Genomic DNA, 16,189 nt, shown 5'->3' with positions numbered 1-16,189 from the left:
AATTTTCCATAATCCTTACAGCATTTGACTTATTTCTCATCAGAAATGTCCAAGTATTTCTTGAAAAGTCATCAACAATAGTAAGAAAAAGACTAAAACCATCATGAGTTGCTAGCTTATAGGGTCCCTAGGTATCAATGTGTAAAAGTTCAAAACAAGTAGATGACTTAGAGCTACCCTTAGGAAATGACAGCCTAGATTGTCTAGCCTTAGGACAAACTTGACAGATACTGTCATGTTCTATATTGCAAGAGAAATGAGGTTTCACATAATGCAATTTATTGAAAGGCATATGGTCAAGTCTTAAATTCCAAAGTTTGGCTTCTTCTGAGCTAGAGACAGAAATCATACCAGACTTGGTTGTTTTATTCTCCTGAACACCTTTATTTCCATCTTCTACAGCATAAAGTCCAAATTCTAGCTTACCAAGAACCAGGGAAGAGTTCTTGATTGGATCCTGAATCACACAAGTGTCATGTGTAAACTTAATATCACAACCAAGATCCTTGCACAGCTTGTGAGTAGATATTAGGTTAAAATGAAACCCAGGAACATGAAGGACATTCTTAAGAACAATGCCATTTTGAAATGTCACATTTCCAATATGCTCAACAATCACTTGTTTTCCATCAGCAACAGTTATGGTGTTAGGATACTTATCATACTTATGATAAGAATCAAACAAATCCAGAGAGGAACACATGTGGTCTGTAGCACCACTATCAATAATCCACCTTGTATTATTGAAACAAGTGAGAAGACAGGTACCTGCTACATGTGCTGATGCTATTGTGAATACAGTATCCTGAGCACTTGCAGTCTGTTCTTCATGACTGATATGTTGCAAGAATTGGTTGTACTGACCTAAAGAGATCTGTGCAGGTTCATCATTGTTGTGATCTTCACTAGCTTCCTCATCTCCATAGACAATTGCTGCTATTTTTCTCCCTTTAAACTTGTTCTGTCCAAAACTTGGAGGATATCCATGTATTTTGAAGCATTTTTCTATTGTATGACCAGACATCTTACAGTGAGTACAGAACAGATTGAAGTTTCTTCTTGAACCAGGAACAAAATTGTTGTTACCAGAATAAGGCCTAACTTGACCTTGTTGACCCTGTTGAAACCTGTAGTTTCCTGAAGGTCTAGCTGAGAAAGATTGAGAAAATCTTTTAGCATCTGCTGAGAAAGCCATACTGTTACTATCATCTATCATAGTAACCTGCCTTTGTTTCTCCTCCTGCATCAATAGCCTGTAAGCTACTGAAACATTTGGCAGAGGTTGCATCATGAGAATATTAGTCCTTAGCTTACTGCAGCATACTTGCCATCAAGCTTCATTAACATCTGCACTAAACGCTCCTCTTGTTGCTGTTTCACAATCTTCTGAGTCAAATTACACTTACAACCAGAACATGTACACACAGGAATGGGATTCACACCATTTATCTCATCCCAAAATGCCTTTATCTTAGTGAAAAACTCAGCAACAGTACTAGATCCTTGAGACAAATCACTCAATGTTTGCTGAAGAGTAAACAACTGAGGTCCTGAGCTTTGAGAATACCTTTCCTCCAGATCTAACCATATTTCTCTAGCTGAGGTAAAATACAGGACACTAAGAGCAATATTGCTATCTACTGAATGCAAAATATATATAACTTGTGATCATTGCATTGCAACGATCCCAAGCCTAAACTTTTGAACCAAGGTCTCAACAAGGTGCCATCAATAAAACTCAATTTATTTTTAGCAGAAAGAGCAATAACCATACTTCTCTTCCACTCATTGTAACAATCGCCATTGAACTTATCAGTAACAAGTGAATTAGCTGGATTTTCAGAAGGATGAATGAAATAAACACTCGAAGGATCATTAGTGAGAGAAAGAGTGTTTGTTTCTGGCATTTTAGGTATGAAGATGAACTCAGGATAAAAGAAAATCCAAAGATAGTCCAACAAATCGAAGAACAGGACAAACAGATCGAAGAACAGAACAATCAGCAACTTCAATCAGTCCAAAACAATATCATCCAATTGAAATCATTCAATAATAGCTAATCAAGCCAGAAAACCTCCAAATTCAAGAAATCCGACCCAAAAATATACCAAAACTTCCAGAAAAACAATCGAACAAGCTTAAGAAATCAATCGTAGAATCGATTTACAGCAATCAACAAAATCGATAAGAAAACGCAGCAAATTGCAAACAAACGAAATGATCCAAAAATAAAACCTCAAACAAGATCGAGAAGCGAGCTCACCCGCTCTGATACCATGATAAAGTGTGCCAGCTGCACCTGATTAGCTTCTGCTCAAAGAAGCTCAAGCTTCCATCAATGGCGAAGAGAAATTTCCAGAACATTAGCAGAGAAATTATAGAGAGAGATAGAGGGATAGAGAGAGAAAGAGAATTAGGTAGAAGGTATTATTATTCTCATTAATTGTCAGCAAAATACAGAGAAGAAGCTATATATAGGTAGTTACTAACAAAGTTTGTTATAATAAACTGATGACATGGAAAGCTGACTAGGATGCAGATTATGAGAAAATCAAATATCTGTAATAAATAGTATTCAAGCATAAACCAAAAATAATAATTTGTTTTTGATCTATTCAATTATTTACAAAGAATACGATCGTAGTTTGTTTACAATACTAATTAGTTAATATTGAAATTAGTAGTTTAAAGTAACTTTCAATTACATGGATTAATTCAAGGTAGTTTCATAGTTTATAGGCAATAATTAATACAAGATAATTTCTTGTATATCTTTTTATTTTATTGTATAGTGATTAATCTTGAACCTAAGACTTTTTGCAAAACTCAATGCATTACCACTATGACAAAGCTAAATTAATGTTATTTATTACATTAAAATTGTATTTAACCTATAAATTTATACCTTTACCTTAATAAATAAATAAATAAATAATTATTTTTGGGGGGGCTGGTGCCACCCAAGACGCTTAATAGGTCCTCCCCTGGGGGTGTTTATAAATTAGTCCAAATCAAAATAATGGATCGCATCATAGTTAAATTTTAATTTTCCAGCTTAATCGGTTCGGTTCGATCCGAAACCCTATAAAAATCGGTCTTGGACCAGAGCAATTTGTGCTTAAAATTATTCATGAAACTTTAAATAATGATTAAGATTATCCTTAATAAGGTTACAAAAAAGACGTTAAAATATAGTTTATCCTTTAATTTTTTCGAGTTTTCCATAAAATTACTAAAAATTTAGAATTTCTTTTATAAAAGTTTTTAAAGCGGTCCGTTCCAGGGTTTGGATTCTGTCTATCCGGTCTGGTTCGGTCCCAGTTTAATCGGTCCGGTCTTCGAATCTTGAAATTTACATTTTCGGTCCGATCCGGTCTTGGACTGATAAACAACGCTATAAATGAATGAATAAGAGGAAGGATAAGGTTTGAGCCCTTACCGATTTCTACATAATATCAAACGCTTAGGAAAATTAATAAACTACCAAAATAACAGCATGGTCGGTGATCAGTGGCGGATCCAGGATTTTTTGGGTGCTAGGTCACCACCGACTACTAATCAATAATTAATGCAAGAATATTAAAAAAAAAAAGATAATATTTAAAAAAAAATACATTCCAAAAGTAATAAATATCCATATTACAACCAAATAAAGGAAATTACAATTGCTCTCTACGAGTTTTCATGTTTTGATATCGATCTATAATATCATTCATGTCAACATTCAAAAACATATCTCGCTCTATATAAGTAACCAAGCAATCATTCAACATTTGATCTCCCATGCTATTACGCAATTTATCTTTCACTTGCGTCATTCCTGAAAATACCCTTTCTTTTTCGGACCAAAGAAACTTGTGATATCACACATTTTTTTCCTTTTCATTCTGAAAATTAAGTTACATTAACAATTAGATTAAGAAAACCACAAATGCTTCAATTTACAATCCACAAATGCAATTATCCAAACTAATCAATTCCAAAAAAAAAAACAGAAACCCTAAGTTGTAATATGAAATCATCAATTAATCAATTCAATTTATAATATCAATTTACAGGAAACAATTTATAATATCAAATTATCAATTTACAGGAAACAATTTCAATTCCTAAAAAAAAAAAAAAAAAAAAAAAAAAAAAAAAAAAAAGCAGCAATTCAATTTCTAAAAAATCAGAAACCCTAACTCCCTAAATTGATAAATTATCAACAATTTCAAAAAACTATAGAACACACACTAATTAACTAGATTAAATCACATAATCAACTCCATTTATCACAAATTCAAGTACTCAATCCAACAATTCAACAATTTGGGTATAATTTACAAATTTAAAAACTTAAAAACAAAGTTACTTGGCAGCAAGAAGAGTCGAAGAACGCGAGTGTGTGTGTATGCGGATGGAGCAGCCGGCGAGGCGGACAGGCGGTGCGGCGGCGACTCCGGCGACTGGCGGTGCGGCGGCGAAGAGTGAAGAGAGAGATTGAGATTTGAGAGGATGAGAGTGCGTGTTTGAATATGGTCTCTGTGCGTTTTGTTTCTTTTCCCCTTCCTGGTTGTCCGTGTTTTTTTTTTTTTAATTTTTTTTTTTTTATATTTTGCTAGGTCACGTGACCTACCTGGACCAAGGGTAGGTCCGCCACTGTCGGTGATGATACACCACCTCCTCCTCCACCACGCATGCATAGACATCACTTCTCCATATTACCTTGGTCCTCACGACCCCCTCGAGATTTTATTACTCCAACCCGACTTCGTTGCGAGAATTAAGATGCATGGGCCGATGATATTCAATCGCGTTGGAGGCTTGTCGTAAATTAGTTTTTCTTGATGCAACAATTACCACACCTTTCTCTCAATGTACTCAGACGGATTTGAATACAATACATGCTATGTTAATTTCATGGCTCATGATCACAATAATAGAGCCGAAGTCCAGAGCACTTCGTCGAATACACAGATGCGATTTGTGGGACACTTTCAAGATGCGTTTTGCTATCATTTCAATGGACCATAGATCCAACAACAATTGAAGTCTTGAATTGCAAAATGCGAGCAGTCGATGAACATGTCGACGGTGCAAACTAAGGCGCTCCTTTGCATGCAAAGTAGACCTCAAACTTAACTCTTAAGGGTTCAAATGACCCCTCGAAATATTTATTAATGGTCGAATTTCTTGTATGTAAAGCACAACATGCAAATCGAGGCATTTCGGGTAAATTTTTACAATTTTGATCTCCAATTGGACCATTATGGGCAAAAATATAATGCTATCCAACTTGAACCAAACTATGTTCTCAACACATAAATTGAGATGATTTCCGAACACGCAAATTGAGGGGCAAAATTTTACAATTAATTCTCATGAAAAATTAAAGGGGTTAGCTTAACTAACGCTAAGCTAACAACAAGTTAATGGCAATTTCATGAGAGAGATACAATTGGTATGATTTTAAAAGTTGAGGGTACCACGTAGAAACTTTGAAAAAACGAGGGTACATCTTAGAATTTGAGAAAAAAAGGCACAACTTAGTTTATTATAGCTTGTCATGACACCCAATCCGCAACTTTTTAACCTTCAATTCTCAATCTACAACTTTTTTTTATCTTGATTTGCAAGACATTATTATATACACCAGGGTGCGTCGTACATTCAAAGTAATTTGTTCTCTTTATATTATATTCTCAAAATACATGCAATCATATGAATATTTTTTATTTTTTTAAAAACATGCAATCTATAAATCTATAAATATTACTAAAGTAACATCCGCTGACATCATTACTTTTTAAAAATTATACATGCGTCAGCTTCTCATTCATTTTTTTCCCGCCTAAACTTTTTTTTTCCTTTCATGTTATTTTTTTATAAATAAAATCTAAATACTGATGCAAAGTAGTTTAATACAGTACATTAAACTTTTTAGTTTTCAATACATTTTCTTTTAAAAATCTTAAGGAAATCAAATATCAACCTTTTATATATGTGATTACTCCATCTAACTACAAAGTTCGCAAAATTTTATTGTAGACATGAATTTTCTTTTGTTTATATTATTGTAATTTTTATAGTTTGGTTTATGTTAAAGATTTTACATATTTTGACTGATATGTCTTCGAAGATTACACAATTATAAATTCTTTTATTATATCCGTGCATTGTACGGGAGTTAATCTAGTTATATGAATATCGCCTAAACCAAAAACTAGATTACACAATTATAAATTCTTTTATTATATCGTGCATTGCACGGGAGTTAATCTAGTTATATGAACATCGCCTAAACCAATAACTAGTTCTTAATCTGCTTCATAGATTTTCAACATTTTACCAAACATAAGGCCTCAATCCTACTTATGGGCCCATAAAATTGTATTGGACACCCTTACACAGTTACACACACACAACATTCATCTTCCGATTTCAACTCATTTTTAATTTTAGCCCAAAAATACCTTAAAAAAAGAAGGAACCTCTAAAGTTTGCAATCTCCATTATCCTATCCGTTAACTCCCCTCCCTTTCTCTCACTTCTTCAATGGCTTCTCTCCTTTCTCTCTCCTCTGCTCCTCCTTCCACTGCAAATTCCAACAACTACCCATCTTCCAATTTCAAAGGAAACATCAACAGTTTCAGAACAAACCCATTTAATTTCACTTCACTAAAACTCAATTTGAGGACCATAATCAAAGAAAGTAAACCTCTTGTTGTTGTTGCTGCTTCTTCTTCTTCAAATGTGGTTCAGAGTGGCGGGTCGGGTTCTGAGACCCGGTTTAGGCTAGATAACCTCGGACCGCAACCGGGTTCGAGGAAGAAGGGGAAAAGAAAGGGAAGAGGTCATGCTGCTGGTCAAGGTGGGAGTTGTGGGTTCGGAATGAGGGGTCAGAAATCGAGGTCTGGTCCTGGTGTTATGAAGGGGTTTGAAGGTGGTCAGATGCCCCTTTATCGTCGAATTCCTAAATTGCGTGGTATTGCTGGAGGTAATCACTTTTTCTAATTTTTCGGAATTTTTTTGATTTATTTCACTCTCTAATTTTGGTAGATTTCAAGTTCATGTGATTATTTTTGTAAAAATTGAAGTTCATGTGATTGTTTTTGCTTGGGTGCTGAATTTATGGATTTTATGAATTTGGATTTTTTGTTACTTAGTTGAGACTTGGGATAATGAAGCAGCTTTAAGGTGGGATTTGTATTAGTATGTTGTTAAATGAGGGATATGTGTATGATATCGTTCTTTGAAACCGGAATCGAGATTGGAGAGATGTGGTTGGGGTATTGTAATGGACGGTATACTGTGATTGAGATGTTTGATTTAGCTGCATTGTGGCATGAGGTTGAAAAGTTGAACTTAGGAATTATGGGTTGTGTAATGAAGATATGATTGTTATCCAACATGTTGAATGTGTGCAGCAGCATATTTTGTTGATCAATTAAGTCTTTATATCTGTAATAATGAAACTCTAGCCCCGGGTATTTCCCAAGTACTCGAACATGTTTATCATTGCTTAATACTTTTTGAGGTGAAACTTAGTGGTAAACTGGTAATGGTTATTTAAGAAAATAAATACATGGTGGTGCACAAGCATTTCTATGGATATTGGCATGTAACTTCCCTTGTAAAACTACATACAAACTCATTATTAGTCTATTAGTAAATAAATGGGTTCTTAATTTCATACTCTTGTGCTGCTTTTAATCGTTCTATATTTTTCAAAAGTTTAGAGAGTTCTAAGCCATCATTTTTCAAATATGGCTGCCTCGAACATAACTCTAGCCAATCCTATATGGCTTACAGTTTTAACAAATTTTTCAAAGTGCCATAATCTAAGTAGGGGAGAGCTTGATGGATAAATGTCGTTAGGGATGAACTGTCTTGCAAGTTGCAACTATAGTATGCGTTTATTCTAGACTTGGCAATCCTGACCCGACCCGTAACCTGAAGTTGACCCGAAATCATTGACCCGAAAATGACCCGAACTCGAACTAACCCGACCCGACCCGAAATGGAGTTGACCCGAACATGACCTGATGACCCGAAGTGACCCGACTCGAATGACCTGACCCGAAATTGACCCGAAACCCGAACTTGACCCGACCCGAAACCCGAAGTGACCCGACCCAATTTTAACCCGAATTGATTGACCTGAATCAACCCGACCCGAATTGACCCAAATAATAAGAGAATAGGATGAAATGGTGAACTACTTATTTTAAGGCTTCTTTTATTTTCTAAGTAATAGGTACTCACGATTTTTTTTTTTTTTTAACGATTTTACTTTATTTTTCCAACTATTTTTTTTAAGTGAATTTATTTTGGTGACCCAACACAAACTTGACCCAAATAGACCCGACCCGAGTTGACCCGACCCAAAATTGACCCGACTCGAAATTGACCCGAAAATTGATCCTAAATATTGACCCGACCCGAAAAGACTCAACCCGAATTTAACCAGACCCAAACTTGACCTGACCTGAACTTGACCCGAAGTGCTAACCTGAATTTGACCCGAAACCCGAGTCGACCCGAACATTTGCTGACCCGAACTTGACCTGACCCGAACCCGACCCGAATGACCTGTTTGCCAGGTCTAGTTTATTCAAGTGAATTAGTGAAGCATTTCATCTTATCTTTTTTTTAGCCTAAAGACATATGTATGCTGCATTAGATGTGTGCCCATGCAAGAAAGGATCGGTTAAGGAATTAGATATTTAGAAAGAAAGTAAGGATGGCATCTATTGAACACTAAAATGAGAGAGATTCGCCTAAGTTAGGTTAGCCTTTTAAACCAAAGATCCACTTAGAAGGAAGGTTCAACACAGGCAAAGTTGTGGGATTGTGATTTGTGAAGGGTAGGGTAAGACCTAAGAAAACTTGGAGGGTGATTAAGAATGATATGAATGTCATGGGAATTGAGAAAAATATGCCATTGGATAGGAAGATTGGAGGGAGCGAACCTACATCGAGGATGTGTCATGACTTTAAATTCATGTATATATATAGTTTATTCTATTTTTCTTTTACCTAAACTTATTGAGTTTTGTAAAATCTATTTATTTCCTTTGGGTTGTTACTTGCATGTTTTTCCTCTCTCTTTTTTTTTTAATCTCCCCTTAGCCTTTTTTTATAAAAGTTTCTTGTACTAATATTTTATTCTTATATCCTCTTTTGTGGTTTTCACTCTAAATTTTCCTCATTTTTTTCTCACTATGTTTTTCTCATTTTCCATACACTTTCATTTTATTACTTTTCTTTTGTTGTTCCATTTTTTGCTGATATTCCTTTTGACTGTTTTGTTAGCGACTCCATATCATTTGGGAATAAGGCTTTATTGTTGTCGTATAGTTGGAAAATGAAAGATGGAAGATGGAGGCAACATTGCTGAATTGAACAACTAGACTTAAAGACCAACATAAATAAGTCTAATGTGAACTTAGGAGAACATAAAAGCATGTAGGAATGTTTTGTCAAATGAGTTGGATGATACTAAAGCCTAGAGGATAACATTATAAGATGATCATTGGTCTCCAATGTTCAGGTTTATGGCTTATGGTGCTTATTCCTTTCGAAATTTATATCCTACTTTGTGGTTCATTTACCAAACCATGAAGTCATAACCCCAACCTCCACATACCTTGAATTCCTAAATTGTTTGTTATTGCTGGAGGTAATTATCTGTACTAATTTTTTACATTTACAACCTTAGTGTTACACCATTGAGTGGCTTGTGTTTGGCTTTTTACTAAGATCGTTGAACTGCTGTATGCTTGGAGAAAGGAATTGCTTGTTCACTTTAGTATTTCAGTGATCTTGTTTAGTTCCTTCGATTGTTCAACGTATTTATTTTTCTACTACTTCAGAAGATTATTTGCACATTGAAATCATTCAAGTTCAACATTATCTATCAGTTACTGTGTATGAATTGCATTCAAAATGGATAGTTACTGTGTTCTTGTTAATTAACTTAGTTGAGCTGTTTTGAATTCTTATCCTATACCCTATCATTTAACCTTTGACAGCTTTTCTTTTTCTGGTTCTTGATCTTATTCTCTTGCTCTTTATTCCTGTAATTACTTTCTTTGTGTTGGATATTCTGTTCAGAATTCTATTACTCAATGTCTTAACCTGTTTTGAGGGGGGACCTATTTCTAAGTTAGCCATGCACATTAATGGCACTGTCTTTCTGCAGGTATGCGTGCTGGTTTGCCAAAGTACGTGCCTGTAAACTTGAGAGACATAGAGGTTGCTGGATTTAAGGAAGGAGAAGAAGTATCGATAGAGTCCTTGAAGGAGAAGGGTATAATCAACCCATCAGGGAGAGAAAGAAGGCTGCCATTGAAGGTAAGTGTATCTTGAATGCTGAGAACTTAAGAAACATTTCTTATTATCTCCAACTGCTGGTCTTATTTAGCGATGAGATGACACTTTAATACCTCCATGTGACTTGTAAGCTGTGATTAATCGTAGTTTGCCAAAATGATAACTTCCTTGGGTCTGAGCTAACACTTCTTATCCTTCATGTTAGTTACTATCTGATAGGCGTGTCGCGTACCTAACAAAAATAACCTAACAAGACCACTACTATGTAGACGGGCAAGTAAGGGTCGGATCCCAAGAGACTATAGTTCAACTAATTAATTAGACTCAAGTAACTACTAAGCAAGTAACCAAATCAAATAAGTGAAAATTAATAACTAAGAACAATATCAACTAATAAGCAATGAATAATAATACTATGGAATTAATCAAGAACTAAAAACATCTAAGATTAAGTATCCCCACTAATATGAATCAATGCAATAGAACAATCCCTTTCCCTCAATTAAATCAATAAATATTCCACAGGACAGATGCTCCCTAAAACAATACTAAGAGTTTCTTTCAATCAACTAATAGCTTCCCTAACATGCAATCATACCTATTTTCATGGAATCATACATATTAAAGACATTGAGAACGGCATCCTATAAGTCCTAGCAAGAACAATTAGCTATTTTCATGCATAAAAGCTCCAACTTTTAATTAGGGTTCTAAAATCAATTAAGAATCAACTTTCGTTGTAAACCTAATCACATTCAATAATACTATTTCTAGTTAATCATTGATAATAAAACCAACCCTAATAAAGAGGAATTATAAATTAATTAAATTGGGAATTGGGAAATTAAATAACACATTAATCCATATTAGGGTTCAACCTAACCCTAGATTATGAAACTACTCACACATGATAACAGAAATAACAAGACAAATAATTAAAGAAAACATAATAACAATAGGAAATTAAAGAGATTAAGGTTGAAAGAGAAATACTTGAAATTGAATTAAGATGAATGCTTCAATGGAGTTCTATGTGTTCTCTCCCAAAACAACGTAGAATGGAAAAAGCTATAATAAAAACTAGATGTTTTAAAATAGGGTTAAAACCCCTATTTATACTTTCCTAAAAATAAACATAAAATAATAAATAAAATAAATCTCCTGCGCACACGTACACCGGTACACGGCCGTGTGCTGATGGGTACACGACCGTGTAGCTGACCTATACTTGATCTTCAAATTTCATCATATACGTACACGGTCGTGTAGCTGAGAGGTACACGAGCGTGTAGGCGGACTTCATACGGTGATGGAATCACACGACCGTGTAGCTCGTGGTACACGACCGTGTAGCAAATTAAACATTCAAACTTGGAACTATCGCATGACCGTGTAGTTAAGGGTACACGGCCATGTAGCATGTAAGCGTGGATGGAAGAATCACATGACCATGTAGCATATGGTACACGGCCATGTAGTATTATCATCAATCATCATCTAGCACTCCAGCAAAGCTCTCCAATCCACCTCAAAATGTCATGGCATCCTCATCATCATTCCAAATGCTCCATTTCATCCTGAAATCACAATATAACAACCAAACAACCAGAATAAAAGAAATCAAGTCCAACTTGGATAAAACATACAAAAACACGAACTATAAGTTGAAATTCTATAGTAAACGCATTCCAAATAACCCAATAATAACGGTATAATATCGACTTATCACTATCACCTTATCATTAGTATTTCTGACATTGTAGAAGTGTAGAACTATGGAAACTTTATTCACAATACCCATGAAACACTTTTTATTGATGTTATGTGCTTTTACCTCTTAGTTGTTTTGGACATTACTAGTATTGATTATCCAGTGTGGAGTTAACCATTTAATACATATATAACCAAGCTTGACTCCAGCAGTCTGCTAGTAACATAAGCCTTCCTACTCACAACTCAGGGTCGGTCATCCATCTACCTTTGCTTTGTAGTTGCTTCTTATTGGAAACTTATTTGCCTTTGTGTCTTATGTTCAGATAAGGATTGATAAATCTAGATTAGGTGTAATAACTAATAAGCGTAGGTGTTTTCGTGTCAAAAGAAAATACCTTAGTCCTTAAGCGTACAATACATTCTAAATTATTCTTATCTTCTTGTTTTATTCTTATTCTTATCAAGGCCATGATCTGATATCACAATCATGGAATGATATTGTATCTGGAACTCCAGTACAGGTTGGATGTTTCATTCATTATAAATTGAGATGTTTGCAACTTCTTTTAATCTGCCTCTGCAATAATCACCTAATATTGTGACAAGCTGAGAAAAGTAGTTTTAGTGTCCTTTCTGACTTAAAGAACCTCTGTTGGCTAACAATTCTATAGTTCCGCCTCAAGTGAGGAGTAGTTTTAGAACTATATTGCAGAGATATCAGAGCACCAATGATTTAAAATAAGTATATGTGATACTTCTTTGGGTTTTTTTTTTTTCCTTTTTTTTTCTGTAGGCGAAATTTTCTGTTATACTCTGTATATTCTATAAGAGTTGGATGAAATGTAGAGACATAAAATTGCCTAGTAGAAGAGTTCTACAGAAGACAGTAGGACTAAGTTGTAAATGTATGTAGAGCAAACCTAGAGCCGGCCTTTTAGGAACGGTAACAGAGACTTGCAGATCATTTGTACATTTTCTAATTCTCGGTCCCCCGCCATACATAAAAGGAATAATGTACAGAGACTCCAGATTTTCCTGAATTGTGTGGGTAAACCTGTCACTTGGGAACACTGCCCCTTGAATAATTCTCCAGATAACAGTTTATCCTGAAATTCTTTTAACATTGCTATGATCCTTCCAGCTGAATTGTTGTAAACAGCAGCTGGATATGGTAGTAGCAAGAATTACCCTCAAGGCCTCAAGTCTCCTGAGACACCCTATTAACTTAACTTGTCATGTCAAACTGGCCTAACCTGATGCAACCAATTACTATTGCGGTGCACTTTTGACCAATCCATAGAAGACTGCATTTGCAGGGGCCACTCAATTAGCAATTACATTACAAAGCATTCTTACCATCGTTAGCTAAGTCATGAACATGCACTCCCTTTCTAAGTTCACAATAAGCAAGTAGCTTCATTTTCTTGGTCTTTTGTAGGAAGAACTTATCACTAGTCTGCTTATGAGTTTTTGACTTGTCTATTCCTCTTGAGGACTGCTTGTCATTTAGTAGTTAGCTTTTCTAGTCCTGCTGTTGCAGCTTCAGGCCTTCAGTGATGAAAACGGTAAATTTTTCAGAATTATATTCTATTCGAGCTCTGTCCTTAGTCCTTATGGTTGTTCAACTGCTTCCCTCCAGATTAATATGGGACTAGCCAAATGGTGTAGTTTTTCTAATTAATGAACAGTAATCTATCTCATAATGTATCATTGTTCTCTTTGGAACCTAATGTTGTGTCATCTTATCTTCAGATTCTCGGTGAAGGGGAATTAAGCACGAAGCTGCAAATAAAGGCCCGTGCTTTCTCAGGTCAAGCGAAAGAAAAGCTTGAGGCTGCAGGCTGTTCCCTCACTGTACTACCTGGAAGAAAGAAGTACGTCAAGGAATCAGTAAGGAAAAATCTTGCTCGTGCTGATGAATACTTTGCAAAGAAACGAGCAGCAGCAGGTGGTGAAACTGAGTCTGCTTGATTTTGAGATCAGTGAAGCTAAGATCTTCAAAGATGTTTGTAAAGTGTATCCATTCATTTTGCTGTTAGTGTTTTGTTGTAGAGTTCAATTTCTTTTGTCCCGGGAATTCTAGTTTATGTTGTAATCATTTTTACTGCAGAATTTGCTAAATCATCAGTCAATTGATTGATTGTGCCTACTTCTTCATTTATCTTTGACTGCATGGTCTTCTTAAGTGTTTTTTGTCAAACCAGCAAAAACGTTGTTTTCAGAGTTGAGAAAGTATGACTAATTGAAAGATCAATGACTTTTTTTCTCTTTAGAAATTATCCATGGTAAATTGGTAATCATATAAAATACGGAAAATTTTGTATGATATAAAATAATCCTCATGGACTCACAAGTCACAATCCTTGTCGTGAAGTGGGGTTATTTTGGAGGAAAATAACAAGTTACGGAGGCCAAATAAAATGTGTATTTTATACTAATAGATTCGTGTAATCTATGACTTGACCACTGAATTAATCTATAAACAAGATTTATATGAAAGATTATATACGAAGTATCATGTATTAAACTGATATTATGGTTTTCCTCCAACAAAAAACAAATAAAGAAAAAACTAATATTTTATTTGACATTTGATGATCTATGTTATTCCATGAATTATATGGGCTTTGGTTGACGCTTCGCTTAGGAGGCTTAAAGAATTACAAAGTGCCGGGGTCGCGACAAGCAGGAGAAACCCTAAGTAAACTTGAAAGATGGTGATCGAGAGTGACATGAGTGCTTTAGATAGGGATAAATATGGTGTTGGATGGGGCGGTGGAGGGAAAAAATTTGACGTCAACGACGTGTCGTGCTTATATATAAACTTTCTAAATTTATTTTCGTATTTAATTTTATTACTTATGCCACTAATGTGTTATGAAGTATGAACTATATTGATTTCCTTTCTCTCTAAAAAAAAAAAAAAAAAAAACTATATTGATTTCCTTGTGTCAAAAAAATAAATAAATAAAATAAAATAAAAACCATATTGATTTCCTTTGCTAAATTTTCTCTAACCTTTAAATATTTTTTTTTTAACCAATCCTTAACATGCACTTTTTTAAATTTTATTTTTGGTACTCTTTTAAAACTTCCTTAATTTTTCATGGATGCTCTTTCTTTTGCTCACTTTATTCAACTTTTTTTCAAACACTTTCAAATACTTCTCTTGTTACGTCCCTTTCTTTATATCGTACGATTCCTTGTGACGATTTATATAAGTCGACTCCAAATCATTTAGAAACTAAGATTTTATTGTTGTTGTATATGGGCTTGGGTGCAAGAAATAACATAGGTTAGAGCCCTTAGAGGACATATTCTTGTATTTTATTTCACCTCCAGTGATATCATTTTAAGCACCTAATCTTATGGTTCATGGTGTGGCTGCACCTACTGTAGGCCGTATTATTGGCTACATCTAAGCCATAGGCCATGTTTGGTAGTTAGCTTATTGGGGGTATTAGCTTATTTGACTAACTTTAGCTGATTGACTAGTCAAACAAGCTAATACAAGTGTTTGGTAGTAAGCTTATTGAAAGAGTTTATTCCACTAAATAAGCTCTTTTTGAAAAAGCTCATTTTAGGAGCTTTTTCAATTAGCTTATTCATTAATTATTGTGAAATGACACTTATAACCTCATTTAATTTAAAATCCTATCTAAACTACCTACCCCACAATTAGCTTATTGGTCATTTCACATACTCAATTACCTTTAAGCTATCAGCTATTTACCAAACACATTTATATAATCAGTTAATACAATAAGTTAGTCAAATCAGCTAGTCAAAATTAGCTAACTTAATAAGCTTCAGCTTTCAGCTTTCTCCCAAACCGGGCCATAGTTGGTGCTAATAAGACCATTATTTCATCAAACTTTTACTCCGTAGAGTACTCTATCCATCTCAATATCTCATAAATTGCAAGAAAAAAAAGGAAAGGCTAGTAAATTTTTTAGTGAAACTCGCCTTTAAATAACCATACTAACCATGAAAAATAAAATATATTGAAAATCGCTTGGAGTAGCAAACCATGTACTACTGTATAATCTAAAGAATAATAGGGTGATCCACTACTAAATATGGTAAGTAGGTACTTGTAAATTGTAATGTTTGTGACATCAATTTTAACTCTTTCTCGTATTAATGCAATCACATGCAC

General features: G+C 34.7%; 1 protein-coding gene across 1 annotated transcript; it reads left to right on the top strand.

Annotated features, from left to right (window-relative positions):
* The first annotated feature begins 6,449 nt into the window (after positions 1–6,449).
* Positions 6,450–14,179, top strand: LOC145602045 (large ribosomal subunit protein uL15c-like). Its single transcript, XM_081658156.1, has 3 exons — positions 6,450–6,979; positions 10,187–10,338; positions 13,783–14,179. Exons 1-3 carry the CDS (start codon positions 6,538–6,540, stop codon positions 13,999–14,001), a joined length of 813 nt encoding a protein of 270 aa, XP_081514282.1. The 5' UTR covers positions 6,450–6,537; the 3' UTR covers positions 14,002–14,179.
* The last annotated feature ends 2,010 nt before the right edge of the window (positions 14,180–16,189 follow it).

This window comes from Chenopodium album, chromosome 21 (assembly GCF_948465745.1).
Source record: "Chenopodium album chromosome 21, dcCheAlbu1.1, whole genome shotgun sequence".
In the NCBI taxonomy this organism is placed as follows: domain Eukaryota; kingdom Viridiplantae; phylum Streptophyta; class Magnoliopsida; order Caryophyllales; family Amaranthaceae; genus Chenopodium; species Chenopodium album.
Note: the sequence above shows the minus strand (reverse complement) of the source record. Positions and strands in the feature narration are given on the sequence as shown.